The sequence below is a fragment of the Gallinula chloropus genome, assembly GCF_964237585.1.
Source record: "Gallinula chloropus genome assembly, chromosome: 28".
Lineage (NCBI taxonomy): Eukaryota > Metazoa > Chordata > Aves > Gruiformes > Rallidae > Gallinula > Gallinula chloropus.
The window spans coordinates 6,730,655-6,744,001 of NC_140113.1; the positions used below are offsets into that span (position 1 = coordinate 6,730,655).

The following is a 13,347-nucleotide window of genomic DNA, read 5'->3' on the forward strand; positions in this document are numbered from 1 at the left end:
GGCAGCCTTGTGTAGCTCCAGGCCTGGAGGTTGGTGTCCCTGCCTGTGGCAGGGGGTTGGAGCTCTGGGACCCTTGGGGTCCCTCCCAACCCAGACCAGGCTGTGACTCTCTGATCCAGGAGCTGCAGCTCATCCCAGCACAAGGCAGGAAAGGAATTGGCCCCTAAAAAAATCATACAAAGCTTTAATGTCTTCCAGTAAAACAACAACTGCACGGTGTAAATAAATTATCAGAGATGAGTTCAGATGAATGACATGTGGTTCCACAGGCATCTCTCTTCGGAAGCAAACTCTGACCTCAGGCAAGGGGGTTTGACCCCATGCTCCACATCCCAAGTCAGCAGCAAACCTGTAAGCACTCTGCAGCTCTGCTTGAGAAGTCACCACTCAGCTTTGATCTTCAGAGTCCTGACCCCGGGGGCGGTGGGGGAAAAGCTGAGTGAGCAGGCAGCTCATCGCCTCGCAGCTCAGCAGCCGGCACAGGCAGAACCCCCTCCAGCACAGCCCTTTCTCACCCACCCTGCATTCAAAACATCCTGCTCAATACAATCATGCTTTATCTCAGCATCAGCCCCATGTTTACCCACGAAGCCGTGTGGTCACAGGGAGGTAACCATCACTCCTCCCCCTTCACAGGCAGGTGAAAAACAAACCCAAAACCAGGAACAAAAGTTTCCCTGCTGAAGCTGCAGGTCGGCACTAGGATGAAACTGTGGGATGCAGGAGGTCCAGCCCCACATTCACTTTGTTCTGCCTCACTTTTAGTGGCTAATGCTGCCCAGCAGTTCACAGGCCACCTTGCGAGGCCCCATGTAACACCTACAAAGGATTTACTAAGGCCAGCTGGACCAGAGGAGGTGTGGCTGGAAGAGGCACGGCGGGCAGGGACACATCCAGTGCCGGAGGTGGCCGGGCACAGGGAATGGAGTGGGGATGTGGGGAATCTTTCATCAGGGAGAGCCGGGCTCCCTGGACAGCGCCCGAGCAGCCCCAGGCACTCGCTGTCCAGCACAGCACCAGGGTCCAGAGCCCTCTGTGTAAGTGGCTCTGCGCGGGGGGCTCGGCTGGGGGCAGGGATCGGAAGCAGACGCAGTCAGCGCTGCTCCCGCCCAGGCGTTACTCAACGGGCTTCACTTTTGCGACGAACAAGGCGGTGGCTTTCTTCAGGAACTCCTCCCGGCTCATGGAGGTGCCGAGCTTCCTCTCCTGCAGCGCCCGGTCCATGGCTACGGCCAGCCCATCCGGCCCCAGCCTGGAGCCGGCTTCCAGGTAGCGTCCGGGGAGCGAGAAGTGGCCGGTGCCCAAGGCATCCTCCAGCGCCCGCAGCACCGCCCGGCACAGCCTGCCGTCGGCAGCGCCGGAGCCGCCGCCCAGGACGCTGAAGAGCGTATCCGCCTTGGCCGCGAACTCCAGCAGCACGAAGCAGGTGAGGACGCCGTAGCGGAAGACGTCGAAAGGCACGGCCTCGTGGTCCCGGCAGCGCACCCGCCCCAGCAGCGCCGCCGCCGCCTCGGCGGGCGCGGCCCCGTGCTGGCAGATGCGCCGCAGCAGCTCGCTGTACAGCCGCCCGTCCACGCCGCCCGCCTTTCGCCGCCGGCCGCCGGCGCCCAGCACCTCGTAGGCAGCGCCGGCGTTGCTGTCGAAGGCCGTCCTGTCGCGACACGACATGGGACAAGAGCGGACGTGCAGCATCACCAGCACCCCCCCTCCCCGCCACCGCCCGCCCGCCCCGGACTACAACTCCCAGCAGGCCCCGGGTGCCCGCACGCCGGCGCGGGACGGGCTCGGCCGCGGGGCACGCCGGGAGCTGTAGTCCGCCTCCCGCTTCCCTCCCTCATGCCGCCCGCACCTGTGGGAGTGGTGAGCCAAGCGCAGGTACCACAGCGCCCGGGCCAGGCGCTGCGGCGGCCCCGGGAGCTCCGCGGAGGCCTCGCCCGTCGCGCCGGGGCTGCCCAGCACCAGGCGCTCGAAGTAGTCGGCCAAAAAGGAGACGGGCTCTTCTGGCCGCGCCTCCAGCACCTTCAGCAGCGCCTCCCGCACCATGGCGGTGACGCCGGCCCGCAGCAGGAACTCCGCTTCGCTCCCCAGCTCTCCGGCCGCCGCCGTCCGGGCCGGCTCCGAAGCCCCGCTGCCTGATACTGGGGCTGGGGCCGGGGCGGCGGCCGCCCGCCGCTTCTCGTAGGCCGCCATCTTGGTTACTGGCGGAAAAGGCCGCTTCCGACCATCTTGTCCGGCCGTTCCGCCCGGGCGGGAAGTTCCCGTGCCGCCATCTTGCACACTGGCAGCCAATCGGTGGGCGGGAAGACGGGCGCGCGTGCCGCCCTCGGGCGAGGCTTGCGGGCGCCATCTTGAGGTTGGGCAAAGTCACCGCCCCGGCAGCCATGGCTACTCCGGGCAGATGCCGCACCCTTAGCAACCGAGCGCTCGGCGGACGCTGCCCGGTGACCCGCCCGGTCCCGGGGCCGGTGAGCGGCCCGTGAGGGGCCGCAGGGCCGCCCAGCCCCGACCCGAGGAGACTCGCTCAGATTCGAACAGAAACAGCCCTTTATTGCAGCGCTCCGCCCGGGCGCCGGGGACGAACATCCCCCCCCCCCTCCCCCCCCCCCGCTGCTTCTGCCCCCCGTGTCGTGACAGACGAGGGGTCGCGGCTCTCCCGCCCGCCCCCGCGGGTACCGGCGTCCCCCGGTGCCCCGGCCCTGCCGGCCCCTCCGCTCGTCTCCCCTCCGCCCCCCGGCAGGCCCGGCCCCCCCCGGCGCCGGGCAGCGCAGCCCCTGGTCACGGCGGGAGCCCCGAGCTGCCCCAGCCGCAGGGCCGCGGGCGCTGGGCCGGGGGCTGCTCCCCGCCCTGCTCCCCCTTCCACCAGCTGCTGGGGGCCGGGGGCCGGCTCAGGCCGGCGCCCGCAGGGTGGCTGCGGGGGTGAGGCCGGAAGGCGCGTGGGTGCCCAGCAGCAGCTCCAGGCCCTAGGCCAGCTCATACTGGGACCTGAACCGCTTCCACAGGCGATGAGACGCGATGGCGGCCACCACCAGCCCCAGCAGCGAGACCATGGTGCCCCCGGCGATGGCAGGGCCGGTGCGGAGCGGATCTGCGAGGACGGGAGAAGGGGGTGTGGGCGCAGCAGAGCCCGGCCCAGCCTGGGCAGCACGGGGAGGGGGCGGAGGGAAGGGGGGGGGCTGCAGACCACCACTCACCATCCAACACCGCCAGCTGCAGGCTGACCGCCTGGGAGCGGCGGCCGAGCAGGACGCACTGGTAGTGCCCCTGGTGCCGGGGCTCGGCGTGGTCCAGCTGCAGCACGGAGCTGCTGCCCGCCGCCTCCTCCCGGTACTGCGAGAGGGCCACGGGCGTCCGCAGCCAGCGGACACCGGTGTTCCCAGCGCAGCGCGCCCGGCACTCGATGCGGAGGGCCCTGCCCCGCGTCCCGCTGGGAGGCAGCGACCGGATCTGCAGGCTGCAGCCCGACGGCGGCCCCGCGGACGGCCCCGTCCCGCTCCTGCCCGGGGGCGTCCCCGATGGGATGCTGTCCGCAGCCGGCCCCGGCGCCTCGGCCGGGGCTCTCGTGGTGCCGGGGCCGGTGGTGGCCAGTTGTGCCACGGCACGGGGCGTGAGCAGGGCCCGGGAAGTGGGGTGCGGTGCGGAGGGGGGCTCGCTGGCAGCAGACAGCGCCCGGACAGTCCTGGCGTCAGGCTCAGGCAGTCTGGTGGTCAGGGCTGTCGCGGGACCATGCGTGGGGACACTTGGCTCTGGGGACAGCGCTGTGGTGGTCGCAGGCCCGGCTGTGCTGAGGGTCCCTGCTGTGGCCGTCACCGTGCTGAGGGGTCTCCCCGTGGAGGCGGATGTGGCCACCGGCTGCTCGGTCCTGGCTGTGAACACGGCAGGTCACACGTTACCCCTCACAGCCCCATCCATCCTCCCAGGACCCCCGGGGCAGAGAGGGGCAAGCAGGGTCAGGGATGGGGACAGGGATGGGCAGGTTGGCTGGGGCCCTGGGCAGCCTTGTGTAGCTCCAGGCCTGGAGGTTGGTGTCCCTGCCTGTGGCAGGGGGTTGGAGCTCTGGGACCCTTGGGGTCCCCCCCAACCCAGCCCAGACCAGGCCGGGATTCTGTGATTCTCTGGGGACAGGGTATTTGCAGAGATATCAGAAGCTTCTGCTCCAGCACCACAGGGCAGCGGGGGTCAGCTCTGTGCAGCTGGGGCAGCGTGTGAGCCCGGGTCCCCAGCCCCCACCCCAGCACTCACCCCCAGCACTCGCCACCACAGAGGCCGCCCGGGTGAAGGTCTGGTGCCCAACGCTCAGCGTCACCTCACACCTGAACTCCACCCCGTTGTCCACCTCCTCCCCGGCCACCGGCAGCGTGGACACGATGTCAAACAGCTCCTCCTCGGTCTCCGTGGCATCAAAGGCTGCCTCCAGCGCTCGGCCCCCCCGGTACCAGGTGAGAACCAGCCCCGAGAGCGGGTACACACCCTGCGCCGAGCAGAGCAGGCGGGTGGGTTGCCCCTGCTCCAGGGCTCGGGGGGCCGCCTCCAACTGCAGCGTGTCTGGGATGGCTGGGTGAGGAATCACAGCATCAAACAGGGAATTTTCGGCACTGTTCCCCAGGAGGCAGCAGGCTGCCTTGGGGGGGGGGACACGCAGGATTTTGATGGGGAGGGGCTGGGGTACACTTACCAAAGACCTTCAGGTAGACAACGTGCTGGTAGCGCTGCCCGTGGCAGCTGCCCTGGCAGATCTTGGTGCCCTCCATAGCGACCACGGCGCTGCTGATGTGCAGGATGCTGTGGGTAGGGAAGGAGGTGACGTTCCCCAGGTTGGTGTCCAGCCCCTTCCACTGCACCGTGCCCTCTGCACAGGCCAGGGAGCAGTTCAGCTCCACCGAGCCCCCGTACTGCACCACCGGCTCCTGTGGCATCACCAACAGCCCGTCAGCGGGTCGCCCTGGGAGGGAGGCGGAAACAGTGGGGTTGGGGAAGGGGACACCCCCAAAACCCAGCTGTTCCCAAAGCAAACGGAGCACTGGGGGTCCCCCTGTTTGGGGGGGAGGTCCAGTCAGTCACAGTCGGGTGCTCCATCCCATCACCCACCCCCACTCCCAGTTCTCACCCCAGCAAGTCCCAGGCACACTCTGTGGCTCTGAGCACCGCGAGCAGAGCCGGGCAGGACGCTGGGCTGAGGGATGGGCGGTGCTCAGCCCCCCGTGGTACTCACCACTGCAGCCCCACAGCAAGCCGAGGAGGAGGAGGAAGAGGAGGAGGAGGAGAGGAGCCGGCTCCATCACCCACCGACCCAGCAGCACAGCAGCAAGGGCTGGTTCTCCTTCCTTCCCAAGAGCAATCACCTCCCGCTGGGCCGTCTCCTCCTGGCTGCCGGCCCCATCCTCAGCCCTTCTTAAGCTCTGCAGGATCCGCCCCCGCCCGCCCACCCCCCTCCTCGACCCGTAAGCCCCGTTCCCGGGGGCCTCCTTGACTTTCCGGCCCAAGGGGTATTTCCAGAGGGAGGTTTCTGATTTTCTTCCAAGTTCAGCTCTTGCACAACACCCAGCCCCGCAGCCCAGGGGCACGCTGGCAGCCCCAAACCCAGGAGAGCCCAAAGGGGCTGCAGGGACCCCCATCACCCGGCACCAGGACCTGGCAGCATGGGAGGAACTGTCAGCACAGGAGGAGCCCATCCCTGAGCCACGGGGTTCGGAGAGGTGCAGGGCAGGAGGAGGGGATGTCCAGGCTCTGGCACTGCTCCCCAGGGCTGCGACCAGCATCTATTCCCAGAACTGGGTGTTTCCAAGGACGAGAGGGGGTGTCCCTGGGAGTGTTGGTTTATGGATAAATGGAGGATGCTTTACTATGGGGAGGATGTTGATCACCCCACATTATCTATCCCCACAGCCTGTCTCATGGCAGGTCTGGCATCACTTCCCTGCTCCTGCCCAGCTTCCTGGGAAGAGATGGTCCCAGTTCTGCCCCATCCCATCCTGCTGGGCAGTGGCAGGTGCTGCAGGGCTGATGGGGTGAGGGGACATCCCCAACCCCACACCTCCTGTCACAGAGGGTGGGAAGCCAGCACAGGACCTGTGCCTTCCCCATCTGGGAATGATCCGGGCACTGAGCATGCTGTGCATCCTTTCAGGAGGGCAGGTAATTAATCCTGGGACAGTCCGGGAGGCCCCGGAGCAAGGGAAGTGCTCTGTAAACAGCCACCAGCGAATCTTGCACATTCAGCTGTAGCTGGGTGATTAATGGGTCTGGGGTTTTTGTTCCTTCCATCCTGTGTTAATAGAGCCACTTCCCGGAGTTTACAGCGGCCGCCAGAGCCCCCGGCCCAGCTCTGGCACCGGTCAAGCTGCAGCCGTGGCTGCGCCCTGTGTCACCGGGCTCTTCCCAGCAGCAAACCTGGGATGCCCAGGGATGCACACACCATGCCCAGGGATGCACACACCGTGCCTGGGGATACACACCGTGCCCAGGGATACACACACCGTGCCCAGGGATACACACACCATGCACAGGGATACACACCATGCACAGGGATGCACACCATGCACAGGGATGCACACACCGTGCCTGGGGATACACACACCATGCACAGGGATACACACCATGCACAGGGATGCACACACCGTGCCTGGGGATACACACCGTGCCCGGGGATGCACACACCGTGCCCAGGGATGCACACACCGTGCCCAGGGATGCACACACCGTGCCCAGGGATACACACACCATGCACAGGGATACACACACCGTGCCTGGGGATACACACACCATGCCTGGGGATGCACACCGTGCCCAGGGATGCACACACCATGCCCAGGGATGCACACACCGTGCCTGGGGATACACACCGTGCCCAGGGATGCACACACCGTGCCCAGGGATACACACACCGTGCCCAGGGATACACACACCATGCCCAGGGATGCACACACCATGCCCAGGGATGCACACACCGTACCTGGGGATACACACCGTGCCCAGGGATACACACACCGTGCCCAGGGATGCACACACCGTGCCTGGGGATACACACCGTGCCCAGGGATGCACACACCGTGCCCAGGGATACACACACCATGCCCAGGGATGCACACACCATGCCCAGGGATGCACACACCGTGCCTGGGGATACACACACCATGCCTGGGGATACACACCGTGCCCAGGGATACACACACCATGCCCAGGATGCACATACTCTGCCCAAGGATGCACATGCCATGCTCAGGCTTCACCTCCAGCTCCTGCAGCACCCCCTTGGATGCACGAGGCCACCGGTGACCCCTCTGTGGGTGTTGGGTGAGCAAAGGACCTGGGAGGGATCAGTCAGGGCTGTGCAGCCACAGCAGTTACAGAGGGAACCCCAAGCGACAAGTCACCCCGTTAGGGCAAGGATTGCTTTGGAACATCACCACAGAAGAGTTTAGGGAAGGGCAACGCTGTCCTCATGGGCCACGCTCACTGCCACAGGGGGTTGGGGCAAAACACAGAGGGTAAAACCCCAAATTACCCAAGCCCTGGAAGCCGCCCTTGGCTGGGGCCCGGTACAATTTTGAGCTGGGGTGGAACGAGGCCAGCAGGTCCCAGGGGATCAGCCCCGGCCTTTCCACACCCACCGGGGGCCACGGAGCTGCGCAGCCTCCAGCCATGAGCCAGGGCAAAGCGTCCACGGCCACCAGGGACCAGAGTGCCGTTCCCATGAGAGCGGCCCCAGGCGAGGCCCCTGCTGCACCCCACGCGCCCGGTGCCTCTCAGCACGCTGCTTCAGGCGAGGACAGAGAAAGCCCATAAATCAGTGTCAGGCCCAAGGCTGAGCACTTAATGCCTCAGCCCTTTCTTTCAATAAAGCCTTCCCGGATCAGTCTCCAGGAGATTAATAGCTACCAGAAAGTCCAGCACCGGTGATGCACTTCCTCCAGTTCGGGGCTCGCGGAGCACTGGACGTTACCAGTGCCTCTGCAGCGTGGATCACCGAGGCCACTGGAGATGTGGGAACCCCATGAACTCCATGAGGGCCAGTTCTAACGGCACCAATATGGAGCTGGGGAGGGGCCGGGGACTCATCTGAGCCCCGAGCAGCACGGCAGCGGGACCTCACAGCAGCAGGTTTGGCCCTGAGCATCCCCTCACCCCCCATGTTCCCGCTCCACTGTTGGCTCAGTTCCTCCTTTAATGGAGCAGGACAATCTTCCCTTCATCACAGCGATACCCTCACGTAGCTGCCCCCGGCCCCACCGTGAGGAGAGAGCCCCAGGTTGAGGACACAGGGCGGAAAGAGCAAGCGTAGGCTCTGGGAGGGTTTTCCACCCGACAGGAAACCTTGTGGGTCAGAGGGACGGCAACGATGGCTCTCAAGAATCAGAAGCCCAACCGGTTTTCCTGGAAGCCAATTCCAGTTCTTCCTGAGGGGCAGGAGCCGGGGGCAGGAGTGGGGGGCTCTTGCTGGGTCCGGAGCTCTATCTCAGGAAGCAGCGCAGCTGAGCGGGGAGACAAACCCCAAAGGGACGAGCGCTGGGCCCCGCACAGGATACCCCCTGTGCTGCCACAAGCAACACCAGAGCCCCACAGGTCGGGGTGTAACCCTGGGCTGTCATCACCCCCACTGCCCACACCCGGGGTCAGAAGGCACAGGGCTCATGAGGATGTCTGGAACAGGATGAAGGCGTTCTGTGTGGTATAAACCCCAGGAGGCTCATCCACAGCCTGGCTCTGCCTCTTCCCTAGCAGCACAGCCACAGCATCCTCATCACAGCAACGCTGGGCTGCCACACGCTGCCGCCGCAACTGCCTCCTTGAGGAGAGAAGAAAGATGGCCAACCACCCCTTTATCTCCAAAGGGATACAACCTGAGACAAACAATAGAACTAAGCTCAAGCCCAGAGGAAATAAATACAGCAAAGGCAACACACTGTGTGTGTGGGATGGTTTGTGCTTCCAGCTCCTTACAGGATATCGGCCATCAAAGGCCAGATCCCATCCAAGAGCTGACTCGGAGGCTTTATACCTCTTGTGATTATATTGTTCACTTAGTACCAGCCTCAAGCACCCGGAGAAGTGTTTGAAGGAGCAAGATAAGAGCTAAATTAAACCTGCCTGGAAACAAGAGAGGCTGGGATCGGGAAAAAGTCCTTCACCAAAGGGTTATCAGGCGCTGGAACAGGCTGCCCAGGGAGGGAGGTGAGTCACTGACTCCGGATGGATTTAACAGAGGGGTAGGTGAGGTGCTCAGGGATGTGGGTTAGTTGGTCATTTCCAAGCTAGTGAGTCCGTGGGATGCTAAAACCTGCCCCAGGAGGAGGCTGCTGGGGAGGCAGAAGCCAGGGATGGGCACAGGGACTCTACAGGCAGGACAGCAAGGCCCTTGAGTCCAGAGAAGCACTGGGGAAGGGGCTGGAGGGCAAACCCTCTGAGGAGCAGCTGAGGGAGCTGGGGGTGTTGAGCCTGGAGAAGAGGAGGCTGAGGGGAGACCTTCTCCCCACCTCCCCTGCCCTGCCAGGAGGGTGCAGAGAGGTGGGCGATGGTCTCTGCAGCCAGGGGACAGGAGATGGGACAAGGGGCAATGGGCTCAAGCTGCCCCAGGGCAGGGTCAGCTCAGCTGGGAGGGCAAAGTTCTTCCCTGGCAGAGTTGTGGGGCTGTGGCACAGGCTGCCCAGGGAGGGGCTGAGTCAGCCCCTGGCTGTGTTTAAGAGGGGTAGATGGGGTACTCAGGAATATGGTTTAGCATAGGAAAGGAACAGTTGGACTTGATCTTAAAGGTCTTTTCCAACCCAGTGAGTCTGTGACTCTGTGTAACGCTCTGGTGGAAACCTGGGTTGCTTTTAGCTCTCTGAGGACGGAGGGTGGGTGCGTGTGAAGCCGCACCAAGCCTGCCTGCTCTGGAATCCTTCAGGTCTCAGGAACTGGTAGAGGTAACTGGACAGGTTGTGCCTGTTAAGAGACAGGAGATCACCATAGAGGGCCCGATGTGAAGGCTCTTGTAGCAACCTCTTCAGCTCAGTTTACTCCAAACAAGTGCTGGGAGGGTGGAAAAGCTGCCGGCAAGGCGGGGTGAAGGATAAGGACAAGAGAACTTCAACACAACAGGAAAGCAGCAGTTTAATAAATAATCCATCAGAGGGGGGAGATCAGCCAGTTCTAAACACAACCTGAACCAAAAGAAATACATTTAATACTTAAAAAAAGAGAAGAGATAGAGCATTGCACGCGATAGGAACCAGGGAGCAGAGGTACTCGGTGAACACAGGCTCACCCCGCGCCCACGGTTTAAAGGCGACCGAGGATGTTCGTGGCCATTCAGTGCAGAGGAAAGAATAAAACCCAGTGAAGTAAAAAGTCAGGACTCTGTAAAAGTAAGGGCAAAAGGGAAAGCAATGGCTCAACAGGTTATTTTTAATCCCACAAGATCAGTTTAAGCTCGCTTGGCCTGGCACTGGTTGTACTGGGACTCCAGGAGGGCAGCGACGGCATCTTGGTGGTTGGGTCGGGGCACTGATTTACTGACCTGAACCTGTTGCTGTGGACAAGTTCTGGGAAGTGATGTCAAACAGCCAGGCTCAGGCACTCAGACCCAGTGGCCACTGAGGGGGTTTAAGAAAAGAGTCTGTTAAAAAAAGCTGTATTTGACTATAAAGCAAGAAAAATTGGCAAAACTAGCTGAACGCTGCGTAGGGACTGTCCAGCCTCCCCGGGGGATCTGCAGAACTACCAGCCCTTCAGAACGAGCCGTTCTTCATTCGGGTCTGGTAGTCCCAGGGGTGTCACCGCTCGGCCCAAGCCATCCTCTGTCACTTCAAGGCAGAACGGTGGTGGGTCACGTCCCTGTGCTGATGGGGGGTTAACTGAGGGGCCCCCACCAAACCTGGTGAGAGCAACCCCAGCGTTGTGGGATGGGGCTCCTACCTGCTCCCAGTGTCTGGAACAAGTGACAGCTCCACAGCAGCCCGACAGCCCTGCCCTGTGCAGAGTCCCAGTGCCAGTCCCAGCACAGGGAGGGACCTGTGTACGGGTCACCGTGGCACTGCGATCGGTGCTTGTGCCATACCCTCTGCCAGTGTGGCCTCCCAGTGCTGTGTGTCCTCCCCCCAGAAGCCAAAGAGCCCCCCACCGCAGCACAGCCTTTCCAACAGGCAGGTTGTAGCCTGGGGATGTGGCTGTGATGTGTGGCATTGCCTGGCCCTGTGTTTGGGGGCCAAGGAAGCTCCAGTTCCACTACTCACAAGCTGGACACATCACATCTGGAAATGTGGGTGTCACACCAGGATGGATGGGGACTGAGGAGGGAAGCTTGCCTGGATAGCTCTGCTGTCAGAAGGGAATGGGAGGCTGAGGTGCCCCAGGCAGCGGCGGTGCTGAGAGGGAACAAGACTAGAAACACATCGGTTTCAATAAACTATTTGATAAAGGACTTTGAAAAATATATCTCTATGTACTTCCTGTCATATAAACCACACTCATCTCCTGTCACAGCCCCCGATCCTCCACCGGGACGCTCCAAGTGCCTCAGTGTGACCGAGGTCACAATTCGTCTCTCTTCGTTCCCGGGGGAGGGACAGACCTGCTGCAGTCTGTTTCAATACAGTGTGAGTGAAGCACCTGGCAGAGCTCCTGTCTAAAAGGCATTTCTGTGAGCAGTACAGAGCTGGGACTGCTGCCTGGACCTCGGGTGATGGGATCTCCTTTGGAAAGGAGCCTGCTGTGCACACACCCCGTCCTTGTAACGGTTGGGAATGGGGCACGTCACCCCAACGAGCCCGGGAAACCCAGTGTCACCACACGCCACTGTGAGTTTCTGCCAGCTCTGATCTTCAGATCCACATCAGCAAACCCTCAGGCTGCCCTCCACACAGACAATGACCTGCTCTGGCAGCTCCAAGCTGGATTAATGCACAGCAAACCAAATTCATAGAATCACAGAATCCCAGCCTGGTCTGGGTTGGGAGGGACCCCAAGGGTCCCAGAGCTCCAACCCCCTGCCACAGGCAGGGACACCAACCTCCAGGCCTGGAGCTACACAAGGTTGCCCAGGGCCCCAGCCAACCTGGCCTTGAACACCCCCAGGGACGGGGCACCCACCCCCTCTCTGGGCAGCCCCTTCCAGCCCCTCACCTCTGCTCCCTCCAGGTCCCCTCAAAGGAGGGCATTACTTCACTCCAGCACCCGCCCCCTGTAACCAGCCGGCACAGGGACAGGACACAGCTCATCCAGCCGGCGCTTCCAAGCCATCAACACCCGACCGGCGTGTAGGGAACCACAGGAAACAGCAGCACTGGGTCTGTCCAAAGCCAACACTCACCAGCCCCCGCTGACAAGCCCACGGGAGCGATCAGGCACCAAACACACCCTGGAGCTCACGTCCCCCTGCACTCCCAGCACGGGGCCAGCTGTGCTGCCAGGATGGAGCAGGGACAGGCAGTGCTCCCACTGCTGCTGCCAGATTGAGGACCCAGCTCTCCAGGCTGACCTGGGGGTGTTTCCCTGAAGCCCAGAGGCAAAGGGTGTTTGCAGTGGCTGCTGCACTGGCACAGCATCAGGCACGATCAGAGGCTTGCAGAGCTCTGAGCAGCAGCGCACCCGCCCCTCCGGCCTTCCCCCAGGGGTTACCAAACCTGCAGAGGAGGGATCCCAGACAGAGGAGGGATCCCAGACAGAGGAGGATGGCTGCAGCACACACCCCACTCACACAGGATGATTCTTGGCCACTGCAGCCTCGATTCCTTACCAACCAATTCCTTAAGTGCTCCCATTCAGCCTTTACCTCCAGGGTGACTACTCAACGCCATCACTCCTCGGTTTACTCCAATGAGAACAAGAGCTCCCTGCCCTCTGTCTCTGTGTATCCAGAGCCAACCAAGCATTCCCTGGATCTTTGTCTCCACATCTTTCCCAACACTCAAGTTCAAGCATCTGCTGCTCTCTCCAAACAGAGCAGAGGCTGCAATCCCTCCTCTTCAACACAACAAAAGCCTTCAGAAACACGACCTGGAATCCAAACTGCTGAGTTCAAATCAATCTCAATCATCACCACTGGGATCTTCTGGGAAAAACAAGCTACAGTCATGTTAAGAGCCTGGGGAAAAACCAACATGCTTTATGAAAAGGCTGAAGATAAACAGCTGGGGGTTTTTGACCTCTCTCAGGAAACCAGGCTTTGGCACTGTGCTTAGCAGAGCTGAGCTGTTGCTCCAAGCCCTTGGGGGAACCGGATTTCCCACGTGCCCTTTCCAGTTCTAGAAAAGGATTCCTGAAGAACCCTTCCACCTCCCACCTGGGAAGGCAGCAGCAGATGAAAGTTACACCCACCTAACAAGGGAAGAAGAGCCAAACGAGCACGAACACGGCTGACCATCTGTAATTCAC

The 13,347-nt window shown here is 62.3% G+C and overlaps 2 protein-coding genes across 2 annotated transcripts; both read right to left on the reverse strand.

Annotated features, from left to right (window-relative positions):
• Nucleotides 1-174: 174 nt before the first annotated feature.
• Nucleotides 175-2,583, reverse strand: TPGS1 (tubulin polyglutamylase complex subunit 1; the record flags this gene model as incomplete). Its single annotated transcript, XM_084276163.1, is given in 4 exon segments — nucleotides 175-1,651; nucleotides 1,850-2,359; nucleotides 2,361-2,434; nucleotides 2,518-2,583. Coding segments are annotated over 4 exon segments (1,185 nt in total). The 3' UTR covers nucleotides 175-1,116.
• Nucleotides 2,584-2,745: 162 nt separating this feature from the next.
• MADCAM1 (mucosal vascular addressin cell adhesion molecule 1) lies at nucleotides 2,746-5,612 on the reverse strand (the record flags this gene model as incomplete). Its single annotated transcript, XM_084276164.1, has 5 exons — nucleotides 2,746-3,085; nucleotides 3,192-3,859; nucleotides 4,236-4,551; nucleotides 4,673-4,939; nucleotides 5,210-5,612. The coding sequence occupies 5 exons, from the start codon at nucleotides 5,610-5,612 to the stop codon at nucleotides 2,961-2,963; spliced, it is 1,779 nt and encodes a 592-aa protein (XP_084132290.1). The 3' UTR covers nucleotides 2,746-2,960.
• Nucleotides 5,613-13,347: the final 7,735 nt, after the last annotated feature.